This window comes from Tenebrio molitor, chromosome 7 (genome assembly GCF_963966145.1).
Source record: "Tenebrio molitor chromosome 7, icTenMoli1.1, whole genome shotgun sequence".
Lineage (NCBI taxonomy): Eukaryota > Metazoa > Arthropoda > Insecta > Coleoptera > Tenebrionidae > Tenebrio > Tenebrio molitor.
In genome coordinates this window covers 19,985,230-20,003,266 of record NC_091052.1, presented here as the reverse complement: position 1 = coordinate 20,003,266, position 18,037 = coordinate 19,985,230, and the positions used below count along the sequence as shown (strand labels likewise).

The following is an 18,037-nucleotide window of genomic DNA, read 5'->3' as shown; positions in this document are numbered from 1 at the left end:
TGTTTTTAGGTACTTTAAATATTTAAAATAAATTGTTATTAAACAATATGGTAACATCGCTAGCAAAATCCGCGTGAGATTCAATCATTTGCGCATGCGTCAGATTTGTCGACCTAAAGTGTATAATTACCGCATAAAATAACCTCAAAGTGACCATCAATAAATAAACGTGCCTTTTTTTTGTTTTTTTCGGTTTCTGTCGTTTCAATAAAGAGAAAGCGAGGAAGGAAATCGTGACGTCACCTCAAAAGGGTAAAAATTCGACTATATTTAGGAACCTGTGCAAAAGGCACTGAAAACAGTAACAAGATAATAATCAACAAATTTAAATTATTTTTCTTTATTATTAAAGGCACTGTGTATTTACATCAACTTCATTTACAAATTGAAGCTAATTTAAAATCACTTATTGCAATTTGGACAATTATTATCATTGTAATATAATTAATTTTCTACAACCGTCAAAAAAACGCGACGTTTATGCATCATTATCAAGTCGCAAAGTAGGTAAGTATGTCATTTTTTGATAGATCAAAAATAGTTGCCCAAAAGTTTCCTTGGATGGTTTAATATTTTTTTTCACCGTAAAAACAGTGAAAAAATATTAAAACATCCAAGGAAAATTTTACAAAAATTCGTAACCAAGTGGGCAACTTGAATGTCTGATCGTTTTATACAGGGTTATTCAAAATTATTGTAGTCGAAGTAGACGTGAAAACTGAATGTAAAATTTATGGTCGCCGCTTCATATAAAAAACATCAAAATGATGTGAATAAGTGAGTACACACCGTTCACACACGGGAGTTAAATTGGGTGCAAAGCAACTCAATTATTTTTAAAATTGATTGCAAAACAACTCAATATTTCTGGATTCAATCTTTAATTTAACAAAAATAAATAAGAATCTCATCATCGCACTTTTCAACTAAAAAATAACAGTGACAGCGACAAAACTGACAGTTCACATGAAAGCGGCAAAAATGTAATAACATGGGCATGACCTACTTCGACTACAATAATTTAGAATAACCCTGTAGTAAGTATGACTTTTATTAGCAAAGGTTTAAAAAGCGGTTGTAGAAAAAATAGTGTTTCTATTTCGTGCGCAAGATGATTGTTTTGGCGCATTCGAATGAGTTTGAAGTCTCGACCTAACGGTCTCGACTCTCGACCACAAAAAACAATCATTTTGCGCACTTAATACAAAAATAACTATTATCTAGGATCATCGGATAAAAGCAACTTTATTGATGTGAAAACTCTAGTATAAATTGTCATTGTATCCACTGTTAAATTAAAAGAGAGCTCTTATTGCTTCCCAGCTATGGATAAAATTGACAAGATCTTAATTTTATAGTTACTTAACAAAGAAAATTAAAATGCATTAATATAAACATTTCATTGCTTACTTTGATAAGTAAAGAGATCACAAAAAAATAAGGTTATGGAACATCTTTGCGACAAACTGGACATGACTTCTTAACCTTAAGCCATTCCTTGATACAATCCATGTGAAAAGAATGTTCACATGTTAGCATTTTAACAGCTCCCGATAAACTATCTTGGCAAATTACACACTTACTCGAGTCAGAAGTGCCAGAACGTCTTCTTTTTCTGTAAAAAAAAGTGCATATAATTCCAAGAGATGTAAGTTAAATTGAATGAATACACACACCGATGGCTCTTAGGTGGTGTTTCTGGAGGGGGAGAATAGGTGTAAGAATGGGATCTATTTTGACTTCCATGTTGTTGGGCATTATTTTGTTGAATATAATATTGATATGCATAAATACCAATTCCAATAACGGCTGCTACGAGTAAAACCATGCCCTGATATCCCATTTCTTCTACACATGTAATTCCTTTTCCAAAATTTCTGACGAAGAGTAATTCTACAGACACACAATCAGAAAAAAAAACTGCTTTGTTTATAAATACCACTTACCCTATATCCGCAGGTACCTGAAGACACTTTCCAAACAGGTTGAAAAGATTGTTAAATTAAACCTGACCTATTTGACAAAAGATTTTTATTTCACTCATCTATAATCTATTATTTTGCCGTTTTCCACTACTATTATCTATTTTGGGCACTTATACTACGATCTCGCAACCCTATTTACGGCTACCACTTCCTAATTTCGATAATTGTGAAATGATGTAAATCCCCCAAGAGTTCTGCAAGATGTAAAACAGACGCGGAAACTAAACAAACGCTAAAGTTGCTGTTGCATTATCCTTGGACGCATATGACAATTCCAGGCGTTACTAGTTAAACAAAAAGATCGCAAACGTATTTCTTGTATCGTATTATGCTTACCGTTGTAAATTTGTAATTGTGAACCATATTTTTCTTTCTGTATTTATCGAGGAAAGTGTTTACATAACAAAAAATCAAAAATACTAAACCACTAATACACTAAATCTTAGTTCATAACTGGTTCATAAGTTGGCAGCCTTGTTAACATTCGAAAACCACGAAAACGAAATTGACGTTTGTGATCTGTGGTGGTGTTTTGATTGTTTCTGGTTATTTGAGGTTATGATAATCCTTCCTAGTAATCGAAGGAAATGAAGTGAAACTTTTTGTCTGATAATAATAGAGAACAAATAGCGAAGCACTTTTGTGACTTTACTCGTATGTGTAATTATTTTTTAGCATATACTGTGAAATAGATAACATTTTACTATGGCCCACCGAGAAAGACGAGCAAATGCGGGTAACCGTATGTCCAAGCTCTTAGATGAAGAAGAAGAATGCCAAGATGAATTTTACAAAACTAATTATGGAGGCTTTGAAGACACTGAGTCGGACAAGGAATATGAGTAAGTAAATATAATTGTCTCAGTTCACATTATTTTGTATTTAATATTTTGTTTTAAAGAGAAGAAGAAGAGGGTGAAGATGTTGTTGATTCAGATTTTAGCATAGATGAAAATGATGAACCAATATCTGACAATGAAGAAGAAAGCCAGAGGAAAAAACGAAGATTAGTAACTAAAGCTTATAAAGTGAATTATGCAGGATAATTGTATAGTTAATATTACTGTGACTGAAACCTTTTAGGAACCTGTAGCAACACCGAGTAAACAAAAATTGAAACCTAAATCTTCAAAGCCAGTACCACGTCTCCGAACAATTGCACATCAATCAACTGAATATGGTTTAAATGAAGCTAAAATATATTAATTGAAATTAACCATGTTGTTTTAGAAAGGAAATCTATCAGGAAATCTACTGCTGCAAAATCTGCAGCAACAGCACAAAGGATAAAAGTACGTAATCTTGAACAAAAGAAAAAAATCAAAAGACCCAAGGAAGAAGAGTGGATACCAACACAGGAAGAATTATTAGAAGAAGCCAAAATAACAGAACTCGAGAACATTAAATCACTTGGTAATGGCACATGATTTGTAATTAGCAAATAATTATGGGAGGTGTTACAGAAAAATACCAAAAAATGGAAAGCGAAAAGAAATCAAAACGAACTGTGAAGAAAGTCATAAATGGACCAGTGATTCAGTATAAATCTGTGAGAATGCCAGTTATTGAAGATTCTGATTTGGACAAAACCAGAATTAAGTCAGAATCTAAAGGCAATGTGTACGAACGAACATTCATCACTGTGCTAAATGACCCAAATGACACTACATTTAATGAAATCTTTGAGAAAAAAACAGCACGACCTTTACCTCGACGCCTTAAGTGTACAGTAACAGGGTAAAAATTAATTCAATTTTTTTTTGACTAGTTTTGAGAAATTAAATTTTTAGACATGTTGCAAAATATGTCGACCCAAAGACCTGTCTGCCCTATCACAGCAGTATGTGTTTGAAAATAATCCGTTCAGCTTATTACCAGCAGTTAGAGGCTCACGGTGATAAAAGTAATCCGGTGGTGGCTAATTGGCTCAAGTGGTACGTTAAAAATAAGGAGAAGTTGAGAAGGGAGTTGGCGTTGAAAATTAAAACACATCATGCTGATTATAATTGATTTATTTGGTTTAATAAATTTTTTCAACACTTTATTGGATGCCCTGAAATTTAAGAATCGTTTTGTCCTACTGGTTGCAGAGACGTAGTAAAGCAGCAGTAAGATATTATGACGTCGTTACACGTAAACATTTGTACACGAGATCGTCGATATTATTGTTGTTAGTAGTGAAAGTATTTTGGATAACATAGCTGGACGAGAAAACAGTTAAAGTTAATAATAAAAATAATGAAAAGCGTTGAAAACGTTTAGTTAATATATTTATTAAACTGGTGCACAATAATACATTACCATAATCTCAATAGCCAAAAATAGGCTGAAAGTTGGCTTATGAAGTACAACAAGAATTAATAACATTAAATATTATTAATATGACACATAAATTATATCTACTTTAACATAATTATATAAAATTAATAGGTATTTGATAAGCTACCTCATTAATTAATGCCTTTATTACTTTGTTAAAATATTTTAGCACTTCAGAATGAACAGTGTATATCAAAAAAGTAGGTCGATTAACAAAAATTCACACGTATTTGTTAATGGATTACTGTTTTAATATACAATTAGTTAAAACTCTCAAAAACGAAATTAATCTCTAATCTAAGTACAACATAATGTAAATATTTATAATGATTAAAAAAATCTTTAAAGTACTCTCAGCAAAACAATTTAATGTCCCAAAACAATTTTAATAAAAACTTCTCTACAATTGCACATGTCTGATGTAACATTCTATTGCACAAAAATAATACACGCAAAATGTTCAAATCCTCGTTACAACAATGAGTATGTTTCGTGTTTTGATTGATTTTTTTATTGCTTAATTCGAGAAGAATCATTTGGACGGAAATAATCGAGATATCCGCACATAATATAATTTAATAATTATTGCTTATAAATTTGAGAAACTTAAAAATTAATAATAAATAATATAAAACACCACGCTTCATACTCTTTAAAAATTAAAAGTAAATGGAGCCCCCTTTAACGATTTATTTTGAAAACAATTTACAACTATATAAAAAAAAAGTGTCGATTTTGTCCTCTTTCACTATTCATGTAATATCAATGTGAAATAATATTTGTTCGATCTTTTCATAAATAACAACTAAATTTAAGTAACTTAATATACCTACCTTACTCAACTTACATTGCAATATTTCTTAAACTGATCAATTTTAAACAGGAAAATTCAGTAAGTACTGATCGACTAAGTTTAGATTAAATCGAAACCACTGAAGTGATATATTGGATGAGGCCAGCTAACAGAATTTTCCTGTGGCTAAATTCTATTCGTCTAGAGCAGTAATATGTTTTTACATGTGCATGATTAAACATTATTGGCACACAAAAAAAGTTTGTACTTTACAGAAATAATTGTAACAAGTATTAGTAATAAATTCACTGGATATCGACAATATCCACAACTTGAATGGCATAATTAATATGCTGCAATTATTGTGTAAAAAAGAACAAATAAAAGCAAAACTCTACGGACGTTATATATATATATAATGTATAAATATAAATAATCCAGATCTAGATCGAGGTACTTGAATAAATTAAAAATTGAGATTCACAATTCCGTGTAATTTTGCTCGGAACGTAAAACACATTATTACAATTGTTATTGCTTCCAAAGTGGTAATTTCAAAGATTACGTTTCTTTTCTTTAGTACACAGTGCACGATGACGTAGTGAAATAAAAATGTTAGTGATGTAATGTTAGACGTACCGCTACCTCAGATGGTCCGGTGTTTCCGTTAGTGGAGTGGCGCAGGTGACAGGTTAGCACTCCAAGCCTACAGGCCGGGCAACCAGGTTAACAAGAAAAGAAAAGAAAACAGTTTGTTAGTATTGTATCATAGCTATACCACGGGCACAAATTATTCATTACATATTTATCCCAGTGTCATTGCAGTTGGGCAGTCGTCATGCCATCGACATGCTCGACTTGATCGTTATTGGAGGCATAAAAAAAAACCAAAATTCCTCGAATGACCATGCATTTTAAGTTGAATGACACTGGAATAACATCAGAGCAATTTATACATACACATAAGATATTAAAATACTTTATCTGTAAGTGATAATAAACCTAGCAGCGGAATGATAGTGTTCTATAGACTATATTAAAATACGTGCTCAGATTAAGAAAATCGTGTGCTACAAATCGAAAAGCTGAAAACGTAAAAATCTCAGTGCATGCGCTCCGCTGATCACGATCACCAGACGGTTTTCAGCTTCTTTCAAAGATTCTAAAACAATCAGTTCCGTAGTGTATGTACCATAAATTATTAGAAGGCGTTGTTATTTACTGTACAGTAGGTTAATTTGCAAATAATAATTTTAATATAGTGCTATGAACACAATCACACATTATCATCAACCATACATTAGTTTACTTGGCCATGTGGAATTAGAAGTAGTTATGAAATCTTGTGGAGAAGTGTTAATGCATTATTATTATTAGAAGTTAATATATATAAAAAAAAACTTTTGTAATTCCACTGCATAAGGGTAATAAAAAACTGATCGATTTTTATATAAATATATTTTGTTCCACATTGGCGCAAGTCAACAACATACAAAAAATATAATATACTATATAAACGTATATGTATAAAACTACTTAAATATATGCATGGAGCACGAACCCACCAATGATGGGTTCGTGTACTATAACAATAAAACATACGTAAGTAAAATGAAACTGAAAAGTGCTAAGACAATTTAAAATCGTGAGGCAGAAGGCGTTGCATTCAAATTTTAGACTAGTACTTTGACAACTGAGGTACGACAAAAGTGGTAACCTAAATGACCCTTCTCCTCGAAATTTGCAAAACTGAACCTGTCGATAGTACGTATGTAATGTCACAACCCGCATGAAATTCACTCAATACTGACGATAGTAACGGCTATTCATCGAATATGAATTAAAATAAAATAAACAATAAACATTGATCTGACGAGGTGAAATATTCTAGAAATAAGGAATACTAAAATAGATACATCATAACTCCACACTGAGACACACATGACTGGCAAACATCTGAAAGAAATAGAAAACAAAACGTAACTAACCTTTTCGGTTTATGACAGAGCACCAGTTCTTTGGTAAGGATGCTCCCTTATTTGCCCCAAATGCCTGCGCTGTTTCGCAGCAACTGCCGCTGCACCTATACAAATCATCATTTAAAGTACATGTCACTAGAAGCAGTCTCCTGAAACGTGATGGAATTCAACACTCTCAACACTGGTTTCAAACACCAAATCAGACTAACATCTATTAGAAAGTTTTACTTCACTAAGGCTTTGCTTTTGTCCTCTACGATCTACACGCGAATTTGAACACAGTCATCACTCATTTTATTACGTTAAATGCAAAAGTAACTTTGAGAAATATGTAAACCTCAAAAGTGATACAAATATACAAGTCACTCAAAAATTGTTGAATCTGAAAGACCGAATATTGTCTATAATATTTACGATGAATGTGGATAAGGGGTGGCTGTGATTTATTTTTATCATGTTGGATAAAGTGACTTAATTTTATATTTTATTTTATTTTGGTCAATAATCGTCTTTATACGCCTCCAAATGAGGGCATAAATTGGCCTTTATGGCACGGATTTGTCAAAAATCTGCCAAGTAACGGTTGGTTCAATTATTCAAACAATGGTATCAAACATTATTTGATTAAAGAAAATCATAGATTATACACACAGTAACCCTAACAACATCAAAGTAGCTAACTAAATTTGCATGAACACAACTTTTAGTTGATTTCCTTTAAGGAATACTAAATATTTGATACGGGGTAAAAACAAGCATCCTTGAAGAACTGAAATCTTTCCAATTAGAGTTGAAGAAGCACAGAAAAATGTTGTTTGAAGTAACAATGACAGGAAATGTTGGGCCTCCTGTTCAAAGAACCCTAATGACAGGGGAGGGTAGAGCTTCTATCCTCAATTTTACATATCCATTTGTAGTGGGGCGGGAAGACTACTCCGAAATTGGTGAACTGGAGATTAGTTTAATCATTGACCAATCTATACAATACAACATCAAATTTCAATCTTCTGCCCATAGGACACAATTAAAATAAAAAATAAAAAAAACACGAAAGGTATCAATTTCTATTAGGGAATTTTATTTATTCTGTAGTTGCTACCAACAATAATCAGATGTCATAGCGACCCTTTATCCACATTCATCGTGAATACACAATAGGAACGATTTTGTTTTTAAAAATCAATTTTTACAAATCTGATCTTTTCATTTTCTAACTGAAATTTATCCATTTCCGTCACGTTTTCGACATGCTTTAAAAATGAAATGAAATTAAAATCCATCGAGTTGATTATTCGTATCACCTTTTACGGCATGTGGACACGAGATGCCTTGTGAAGAACTGTCTATTCACTGAAAAATTCTCGATGCATTTGATTTAGATGCTAGTCGTCTACACGAATCTACTCGAAAAAATATAAAAGTACTAATTACTACTTTGTAGCTACTAAACACAATTAAAGCACTGAACGAGTTTTGTTGTTACAATAGCGTAACATCCATAGAAAATAATAATAAATAAATAAAATTGTTCATTTTGCTAATATTTTCGTAGGTCATCAAAGTTTGAATTTTTGATAATTTCAAACGATCAGACAAAAAAGTTTGTAAGTTCTATGTACATTTGAAAAAGTACGTTTATATGAAAATATCTTAAGGTAACGTAATAAATGCTTTTACCATACATCCTATATACTTATAAATCATCGTTTAAAATATTTGTATAAAATTAAAAAATATGTACATAAAAAATGTAATATAACGATCTGTGTTTACTTTTAAGTTAATATTTTTTACTGTAAATAACTTATAAAAACATTTGACTATTGTTTGATTGACCAGAAGAGTACGTTCGACGTACATAGTCTCAATAATAAAATTAAAATATAAATCTAAATTGAGAAAGAATAAAACCTAGATACTATGACTTGCAATACAAAGAAATTAAATAAATTTTTCATGTTACGTACTTTGAGTACATGTAACAACCGGCTTTCGCGGCAAGTATCACAGAAATATTGTAATAATTAAAATATGTAAATTGTGACTAAACAAGCCATCGAGCTTAGAAAAATGCCCTGATTCAGAAAACCGCGATCAAAAAAAAAAATAAAATAGGCTAGATTTTCCGAACCAGTCGATGGCGTACGTACTTATCACTAATAATATGAATAAGAATAATAATAATCCCTTAACAGACAATGACAATTACAACCTAAGTACTAAATAATATCTAAAAATCGCACATCAGCGAGCGAATAACCCACCAGAATGATCGGCTGTTGCGTATTCCGTGAGCAGGGGAGACGCCGCCAAAGCCGCGTAATTCGTGTAGTCGGCGTAAGGCGTGTATATGAGGCCGTGAGGATCCCCGGGGGACAACAGGGAACCTGGAGGGGCAGAACCATTAAGAATGGAAGCTGCCGTAGTTGGTACTGACATACGGGGTGACAGTATGAGGGGAGCACCGAGTGGAGTGGCGGGAGTACGAAGGGGTGTAGCTAGGCCGGGGATGGCCGGCGACAACAACCGTTGTGTTTCGGCAGCGGCCGCCGCCACACGCCGCCATTCGTCATCACAAGCTGAAGAAATAACCACAATTAACCTCCCAAATTTTGCTTAAAAAAACTGGTAGAGTTCACAAAAGTTCTATTTTTCACCACTGTCACCTCCACCAATGGAGGCATGGCGATTTACATTTTTTCTTACATACTTATTACATCCGTTTTTTTTTTTTAATCAAAGAATCACGACCTGTTGATGTAGGTTTGTAATAATAAAATTTTGCCACATGTAGGGAATTTAATAATATCTATTGGCTACACCTGTCAACGCCTGTCTGGCATTAGGCTCGCATCTCGCATTTAAATTCTGAAGGTAGGTATTAAAAACGTGTCGCAAAGTAAGACATTTATTTTATTATTCTCAAATGAAGACTACTGATATCTCTACATAACCTCAATTTTTATATGATGAGATTTTTCATTCTAGATCACAAGTGTACAACGTTGCCAGCTCAATTTTGGGTGTAAATTGCGGCGTTGGTGGTTCTTTGATAAAAAAAAAAAACAGATTATATCAACAGTAGATAACCTCTACCAGTTCTGCAATGTTTAGCCCAATTTGGCTCTAGGTACTGAAGGGATAAATAATTACCTGTCGCTGAAACGGCCTTAGAACTAGAATCCCGATATGTTCCATTTATTATGGCAAGCTCCATCAACTGTCTTTTCTTCAGTTCGTCTTCACCGTCGGCTTGCTGGAATTATAGCAGTTTTGAAATATGAAAAAAATGATTTGTTTGCCAGATGTCGAACATCAAAAGGCAAAACAAATCTGTTTATGTAATTAGTGATCCTGTGATTAGTCATGTACCAAAATGAAGCTGCTGCATTCTCTACATACAGAATATTTATAGCTAAGGGGAAACAACATGATTGGCCGAAATTTTGATGATGATTTCATGACGGGAATAGTATCGTAAAGGCAACGTTTATTGCGTTATTGGATAAAATATGAAATATGGTGTGAATTTTGTGGCGCATTAGTATCACAAGTAAACACGAAATAGTTGTGAGTAAATATGAATAAAATTAACATAGGAATCATATTCGTCGAATAGGAAAAAAACGAGTTATGAAAAGAATTGGCTTAGCATTTACTTGTGACGAGTGACGAGGGATGGCGTGGTAAAATGTTTACTTACTGGGACCAACAGTTTCTTAACTTCTTCTACTGCCCTCTGCAACTTAACCTGCGCTCTGTTTTCCGTATCTTCTACTGTTAAGAGTACGTGAAGATCGTCTGAAAGGTGTTCCCAGTTGGGTTTTCCTCTGTTTTGATCCTCCTAAACGTGAAAACAACCATTAATAATGAGTCAACGGTAAATTCGCATCGAAAACACGCGAAAAATACGTACTTACTCGTGCCATTCAAACGAACAAGAAAGCTGCTCAGAAATAAAAACACGTTAGTATAGAATTTCGAGTTTAAAAATAAGTTCATTTAACTGATTTTCAGACAACAGAGCCGTTTATTTAAAAACTATTTGTTATTCTTGTAATTCAACTTGGAACTAAAACACCTGAAGTCTGAAAATGAGTGTTGGACGCGTGCCAGCGTGACTTTCAAAATTTCGGAAAATGACGAAACGCCGTCTGTTTTTCGGAGTCTAATTAACTGAAACGTGTCTCCATTTAATTGGTTAATTAGTGTATGATTTGCGTGAAAAATCAACAAATCAAACGAGCTAAAGAAAACAGCACGGTCTCTGATCGTTGCGCAACATATGTAAGTGGGTAAAAAAATACAAAAGAATTATTTAAGTGACATTATCCGTACACACCTTCTTTTTGTCTCTCATCGAGCCCTTCCCTCTGACCATAATTTTGCAGCCTGTTTCTTGTTCTAACTGTTTAGCTGTCATTCCTCTGGGGCCCAGAATCCTTCCCACGAAATTAAACTGCAATCAAAAAATGTCTTCATTAACGAATGTGCCACATGCGAAACTGCTGATGAATTTTTAATTTTAATGTCATGGACGGCGCACAGTGAAGTGCATCAAGCTCTCTAGTCGTCTTATTTATACTGATATTACTAATAATACTATTTACATAATTGAAATACATACATCTGGGTGTTCTTTTACTGGCACATATACTTTTTCTGTGAGCGTCGTAACGGGACCATCAGCTTCTGGTAAAATGAGTGGTTCTTTCTTGACTCCATTAATTTGAAACAGACTAGCACGAACCTTCGCTATTTCTGAAACAAAAACAAAATTACCAATGTAGCAAAAACGTGTAAAGATGTGCTCGAAAAACACACATTTGCAATGTTACAACTTATCGAATCTTTTTATCCTCGATTCGAATTACTCTTATTTGTTAACACACAATACCATTATATGTAAATCATTGAATTTATTAACCAATCAATATTGACAGATAAATAATGAACACGAAGCTGAATGGCATCCGAGTAAATTAATGCAGAACAAACTGTAACATAATGAATCTTTCTGCATTCTCAAAGCGTTCGATCACAATTGATTTTCATCGACAATAACAAAGCAAAAATGTACCGCGAACACAAAGAGTCTCAAAAAAGCCAGTCCTACAATATTAAAACATTTGCACTAAATATTTTGTAAGACGCTGTTTAAAGTTAATTACGAATCCTACGTTACTATCAAAATTAGAGTCATTAGAAGCACGGACCGATGTACCATTTAAGCGAGTAAACCAGCAGCATTACACCAGACGTGAACTACGAGAAGCATGTAATTGAGACTAATAGGAAAATGTAGCGGCCGTCTCGCCTGGATAAACAATAAAATCACGCAAGCTCACGATCACGACGGATTTTTTATTGTTTGAATAAAACCATTGAAGACAATTCATCAAAGACGAAAACTTGCCACTTACGTGTAAACCAGTGAATTTACATTCCGCTCAACTGGTTTTTGCTTATCAGATGTTCCTCCAACCTCTTTTCATCTACCTAATTTCGTAGGAAATTTACTGAGCATTCGCCTTCCACTATTTTCATATTAAAAGATCCGGAAGAAAATCCAGGATTTTGATGTGCACGTGAATTGATCAAAGCAAACAGTAAAACGACTTAATATTTATATATGCGGACGTCGTGCTGTAAAACGATGTTGCCTAGCTCTCCTTGAAATATTACCAAATCTACCACACCGACACAGAACGATCAGGGGGCAATGGGTTATAACTGCGAGGTGCAAATGGGTGCCCACACAAATTTTATTCCACTTTTAATGAAAAGTCGTGTTTGTGACCTTCTTAAGCTTTAATCTGATTGATAAATGTTTTAAAGAAGACAACTGCCACTTTAAAATCTACAAAATATTTTAAAATGACCTATATAAATTATCTATTATTTTTTTGTATCTAGATGTACCACCATTATACTTGCCATTATATAAGAATTAATGAAGTTATCATAATTTACATTTGGTACTCACGGCAATTTTCTCTGTTTATACTTTGTAGTAATTATTTGAATGAAGTTTTTGCTCAAAGGCTCGTGACGTTAATAATTGAGTGAGTGTACGTTTGTGATTAGTTTTAACGTAGGTATTTGGTTTTGAACTAAAACGGGAAAATGTTGAAGAAACCTTATTAATCATACCTAATATCTGCCCCATTAATAGTTTATTTTGATCCTACAACATGGATTCGAATTCATTTTTGAGATCACATTTTATATTGACATTTGCAGTAATTCTACCACCAATACCAACCCCATATTCAATACCTAATCACTAGAACGATGATACAAAAGTGAACTTTGTGCAACTGTTTTCAGTTACATACACAATAGTTATTTGTATCACAAGGCTAGAAAATGCTATTTTGCAAGTGCAAGCACGGTTTGTGGAGCAGAGGCGCCAGCCGAGGCGGCACTAGTGCAATTATTCCTTTGATATTAATATTATCCCAATTCTTTTGAAATTGTGGGATTGTTGGTATTTCGTTCTCATTTGCTACACCCCAGATTGCTAAAGCTTCATCATAATGGTGAATATTAAGCTCATTATCCTTTGAGTTTAGTAATAAAGAAACTAGCTTTTTAACCCCATTAGTTGAAGATAGGAAAGCAGGGAGGCAAATATCGGAAATGCGACGAATTCTGTAATTATTTTTGAATTATAATAATTATAATAATTTGAATTATATAATAAATTGTTTAAACTGTCTTCCATAGGCTGCAAGACAGTAACCAAGACGATCATAAAAATTTCGTCGAACATTTTGTAACTCCCTAACGGTTATAAAACGGCAGGCTTCAAGTTCTTCTATTTTTCTGTTCCTCCAGGGTTTCACGCTTATTTCTAACTTCGTCAAATAATTTCAAACTGAGATTTATTTAATAAATATTATTCTAATATTCTGCCAAATTTTACTTAAAAATTCCTACTAAAAAGCTTATTAACAGACCCTAAACTTTTTAGCGTGTAAATCCATATGGCCAGCGTTAAAAAAAAGGCACTTTCTCGGTAAGGCAGAATGTAAGTATTTAAAACAAATCTGCTTAATCTATGTAGTTACTAATTTAGGTATTTATTAATATTTATTAATATTTATCTACTCTTAAAAGTATCGGCAAATGACAAAATCGATTTTTTAAATTTTATGACTCCGAATTAAGTGATGAGGGAAAATTGATTACACACATTTGAAGTCTTATACCAAGGGAATGTAACCCTAAAGTTTCGTAATTTTTACTATTTTTTTAATAGGGTTAATCGTGCGGGCGGTAAAACTTCACTCACCCGGTATAATGGGACTATTATAATTTGCAACACATTTTGTTGCTGCAGTTAAGAGAGTTAAGGGGTCGTTCACGAACCCGGTAAGGGTCGATAAGACATTGCAAATTCGAAACCATGACAACTGATAGTGTTGAAGCATTGTATTTGGCGTTTCGTTAACGATTTACAAATTATTTGAGTTGCGTGAATCTACCCCTTAGTAAAAGAGTTTGTTGTTCATTTCCGTTACAAATTTTGGATATGACTCAACACCAAACGCTGTTTCTCTTGGTCGTATAATATTTATTGAATATGCTTCAGTGTCAAATTTTTGTTAAAATTTCAGTGAGTCTGCATGAAACAGTCATGAGAAAGAAAGTGGTTACGAAATGTCATAATTTATTTAAAATACATTACAAAATTCGAAATTTAAACCAGGGCCCCACCCACTCTTCCAAACAGACCTATGTAACGATTGCTCAATGGACCATCTCGTAAACCCCATCTGCGGTAATTTTTTGGAAAGTTTGTGACTTCATTGTTGCTGGTGTCGTCGCTGTTAAAGATAAAGCAGTAAATTCGTGGTGCGGCGGACGACCCACACGTCGTTGCGGAAGTGGGTGTGATGGCTCGACTGCGGCTGTCACACTCAATGCACGAAAACACTTCCCAAATTTCCAGGGATAATTTCTGGACCGTTTAGGCCGTCTCACCACCGGAGAAACGGTCCTCGGGAGCGTCAATAACGCCGGTTGGGCCCTCCGTTCGGGTCTAATCTTTACAAATGCTGACATGTGGCCCCGTCGGGCGGAGAAAGAGAGTCCGGCCCCGGATTGTTCCCACTGTCGGCATTGAGGTTACTGATACGTTTCCTGCTAAGAAAGTGCTCGACCGACTTCTCGCCTGGTACTCGCTCACCTATGCAGTACCTTTGGTACTGGTATCTCGCCGTTTCCGCCTCATCAGATTCCTATCTCGCGTGTGCTCTATTGTTGGTCGACGTGGTGATGAAACGCGAGACCGTTTAAATTGCTTTCCTTCTGGAAGAATGTGCCATTGCTACGTAACAAACGACTCCATTGAAAAAATTCAAACGGTAGAAAGTGTATTTCACGAAATTCTTCAAACCTAAATCACGAGTTACGCTGATGATAAAGAACGCGACAAAAAATTAAGTTAATAGCATCAGAGCGAAATAAACGTTATCATAACACAGGTGTACTAAAAACGTTCAAGTTGTCACACAACCAAAATTTTTTTTTGAAAAGCACTTATTTAACTAATCAATTTTAAATCGTATTCAATTTAAAAATCTAAACGAAAAAAAAGGAAATATTTACTTTGTGAAATTGATTAAACTAATATACGAGTATGTACAGGTCTTAGAAGAAAGGAGTATCTGAAAAAACGTTTACTTTAGTTTTCTTAAAGAAGTATTTGCACATTAGCTAAGTGGGATTCTGATGTGCAAAAATAGTCTTGAAGTTGTTAACATAGATCAACGACAAAACTTTTCTGTAAATTTATATTACATATTTTCTCCTACAGCTAATATACACATATAATTAAGTTTGAGCTCAACTCTATTGGGTTTCTAAAATTTACCACTATTATATGTTATTATATTTGCAGAAAAGTAACGGTCCATTACGAGATGAAAAGATTTCAGTTTCTCCGTATTCTGTTTAAAACACCTACATTTCAAACTAGCAATCACCAGTACCAGTAGAATACGCGGTAATCATTTACGTAACTTATCATAAATACAGAAATTAAATAGTATATTATTCAAGGAACGGGTAATGATGACTATTACTCATGAGGATGATTTTGTGTCACGAGCCGAAGGCGAGTGACGTAATTCATCCAAGCGAGAATAGCCATTACCCGTGAGTAGAATACTATACGTTTTCTATTCCTAATCCCTTCCAAAGTAACGGAGACCTATATTTAATGTGAGTGTGTAACAAACAAATGACCTTTCTTTTGGTAATTTTTTTTAATCGCTATATGTATTTAATTTTGCTACAATTTTTTCTATTCTGTCATTGTAATTTTAAAACAACAAAATTAAGGTCAAGCTAACTCGAAGAACTTGCTTGCAATTTTTCTAACAAGAAACAAAAACAAAAAAAAAACAGCTGAAAGATTGGACAGTACCACTCCACATCAATAGTTCATTGTTTTTATCTATTTAAAAGATATGGCGTGAATGAAACGACTCCAGTAGTTATTGTTGCAATGGTGAAAACAAATTCCAGTGAAAAAGTTTATTCACTTTTTATAAGAAAACTGATTCCTATTTTTCTGTTTGTAGTCAATATTTCTGGTAATTATTTCATTTTTTTTGCCTCTGCTTTCTCTTCGGAAAACGTAATAAGAACAAGAGTATTATAAAAACGGATATCGCTAAAGCAACAATGAAACAGAATGATCTCGCCATTCCCCTAAAATAAAAGTAAAAATACCGGTTTCGTGTTTTTGATTGGAATCGTTCATTATTACCGTCTCTGTGCTTTGCTTAAAACTCGAAACCGGACGTGTCTAATTTTGTGAGTAATGTGACTGACAAGAGCGCTATTTACGGAGTGGTCGTTCCTATTGAGTCATCCTGTATATGCAAATGTGTACACTTAGTATTTACCATATAATTGGTATTGAACAACAACAGAAAATTTAGTTGATTTGAAAGCTATTCTTACTTTTAAGCAAATATCACGCTAAAATTAACAATACTACGAACAAGATTTCATTAAATTAGCATTTAATTACGATTTTCCCACTTGAATCGAACTGTGATAAAGATCTGCAATTATCTTTTATAAAGTAATAAACTCTTGATAACAACCAGGAAGCGTTATACCTAATATCTCATACTCCGGTAACAGTTAAAACATTTAACGGCAATCCTTCTCTTTTATGTATTTAACTTACAACTGCGAATTATAAAAAAGATTCACTTTCTGGTGAATTCAATAAACCAATCACATGTAGTGAGTGCCAAAAGTTTTTGTAAGGTAAATATTGTTTCTCACGTTTTCAAATAGAACTTAAACCAGTCAATTAAATTGATTGAAGGGAATTTGTTCAGTGGGATGGACGGCCTTTCGATACACTCGTTTTTTTTTTTTTTTGAGGTTATATCAGGCGTTCAAATGAAATCCTGGACTGGGAAGACGTTGGAAACCATCAGTTGTTTTGTTTTTTTTTTTAAGTGTAAATTGACAGTTGTAATTAGAGCACATTGACAGCTAACCTAAAATTTACATACAAAAAATCTTTTTGTTTTTTTCTTTCTTCGTAATGTTTACAAAAAATAGAATAATTAACGATTCTTATTCTCGAAGCAAATATCTAAGGGCACTCTTTGCTGAAAACAAACATGTTCAATCATGTGCCGACTAAACATAAACAAATGTCATCCGTGTCAAACGGCGGATTTATTTAATAAGTTACAGTTGGGGAGCTGAAAGTATCAGAGATGAAATGAAGATCATTTCCATAATGTTCCTCGATTTTGTTATTTTTCATTTATCAACCTCGGTCGTAACATACTTTTTCTTAATTTATTACTTCAGTTTGTTGGTATCAAAATTCACTCTCTTTTTTTTAAGAAATTTCAGTGTGAACTCGAAACTTCACTCACCCTGTATTCATCTTTTAAAAATCCATATCTCAGGAACTA

The 18,037-nt window shown here is 33.5% G+C and overlaps 2 protein-coding genes and 1 long non-coding RNA gene across 7 annotated transcripts in view; 1 reads left to right on the top strand and 2 right to left on the bottom strand.

Moving 5' to 3' along the window:
- Positions 1–309: 309 nt before the first annotated feature.
- YL-1 (Vacuolar protein sorting-associated protein YL-1) lies at positions 310–4,027 on the top strand. The gene is made up of 7 exons (XM_069055079.1): positions 310–507; positions 2,661–2,827; positions 2,887–3,013; positions 3,069–3,165; positions 3,216–3,398; positions 3,449–3,722; positions 3,776–4,027. Exons 2-7 carry the CDS (start codon positions 2,691–2,693, stop codon positions 3,993–3,995), a joined length of 1,038 nt encoding a protein of 345 aa, XP_068911180.1. The 5' UTR covers positions 310–507; positions 2,661–2,690; the 3' UTR covers positions 3,996–4,027.
- LOC138136030 (uncharacterized) lies at positions 325–2,664 on the bottom strand. Its single transcript, XR_011161150.1, has 4 exons — positions 2,322–2,664; positions 1,947–2,269; positions 1,677–1,893; positions 325–1,615 (listed from the first exon to the last, which is right to left on the bottom strand). It is a non-coding gene; the product is annotated as an uncharacterized lncRNA (long non-coding RNA).
- A 211-nt stretch (positions 4,028–4,238) lies between the features above and the next one.
- how (protein held out wings) overlaps positions 4,239–18,037 on the bottom strand; it is a 47,874-nt gene continuing 34,075 nt past the window's right edge. For 3 of the 5 annotated variants that reach the window (XM_069055080.1, XM_069055082.1, XM_069055085.1), the window contains 7 exons: positions 11,704–11,837; positions 11,419–11,535; positions 10,780–10,920; positions 10,230–10,332; positions 9,341–9,655; positions 7,086–7,180; positions 4,239–5,803 (listed from right to left, as the gene is read on the bottom strand). In XM_069055080.1, the coding sequence (XP_068911181.1) occupies positions 7,095–7,180; positions 9,341–9,655; positions 10,230–10,332; positions 10,780–10,920; positions 11,419–11,535; positions 11,704–11,837 (896 nt within the window). In that variant the 3' untranslated portion in view covers positions 4,239–5,803; positions 7,086–7,094. Of the gene's footprint in view, positions 5,804–6,538; positions 9,656–10,229; positions 10,333–10,779; positions 10,921–11,418; positions 11,536–11,703; positions 11,838–18,037 lie in introns of those variants that run through there. The other 2 variants (XM_069055081.1, XM_069055083.1) reach the window with 2 other exon arrangements.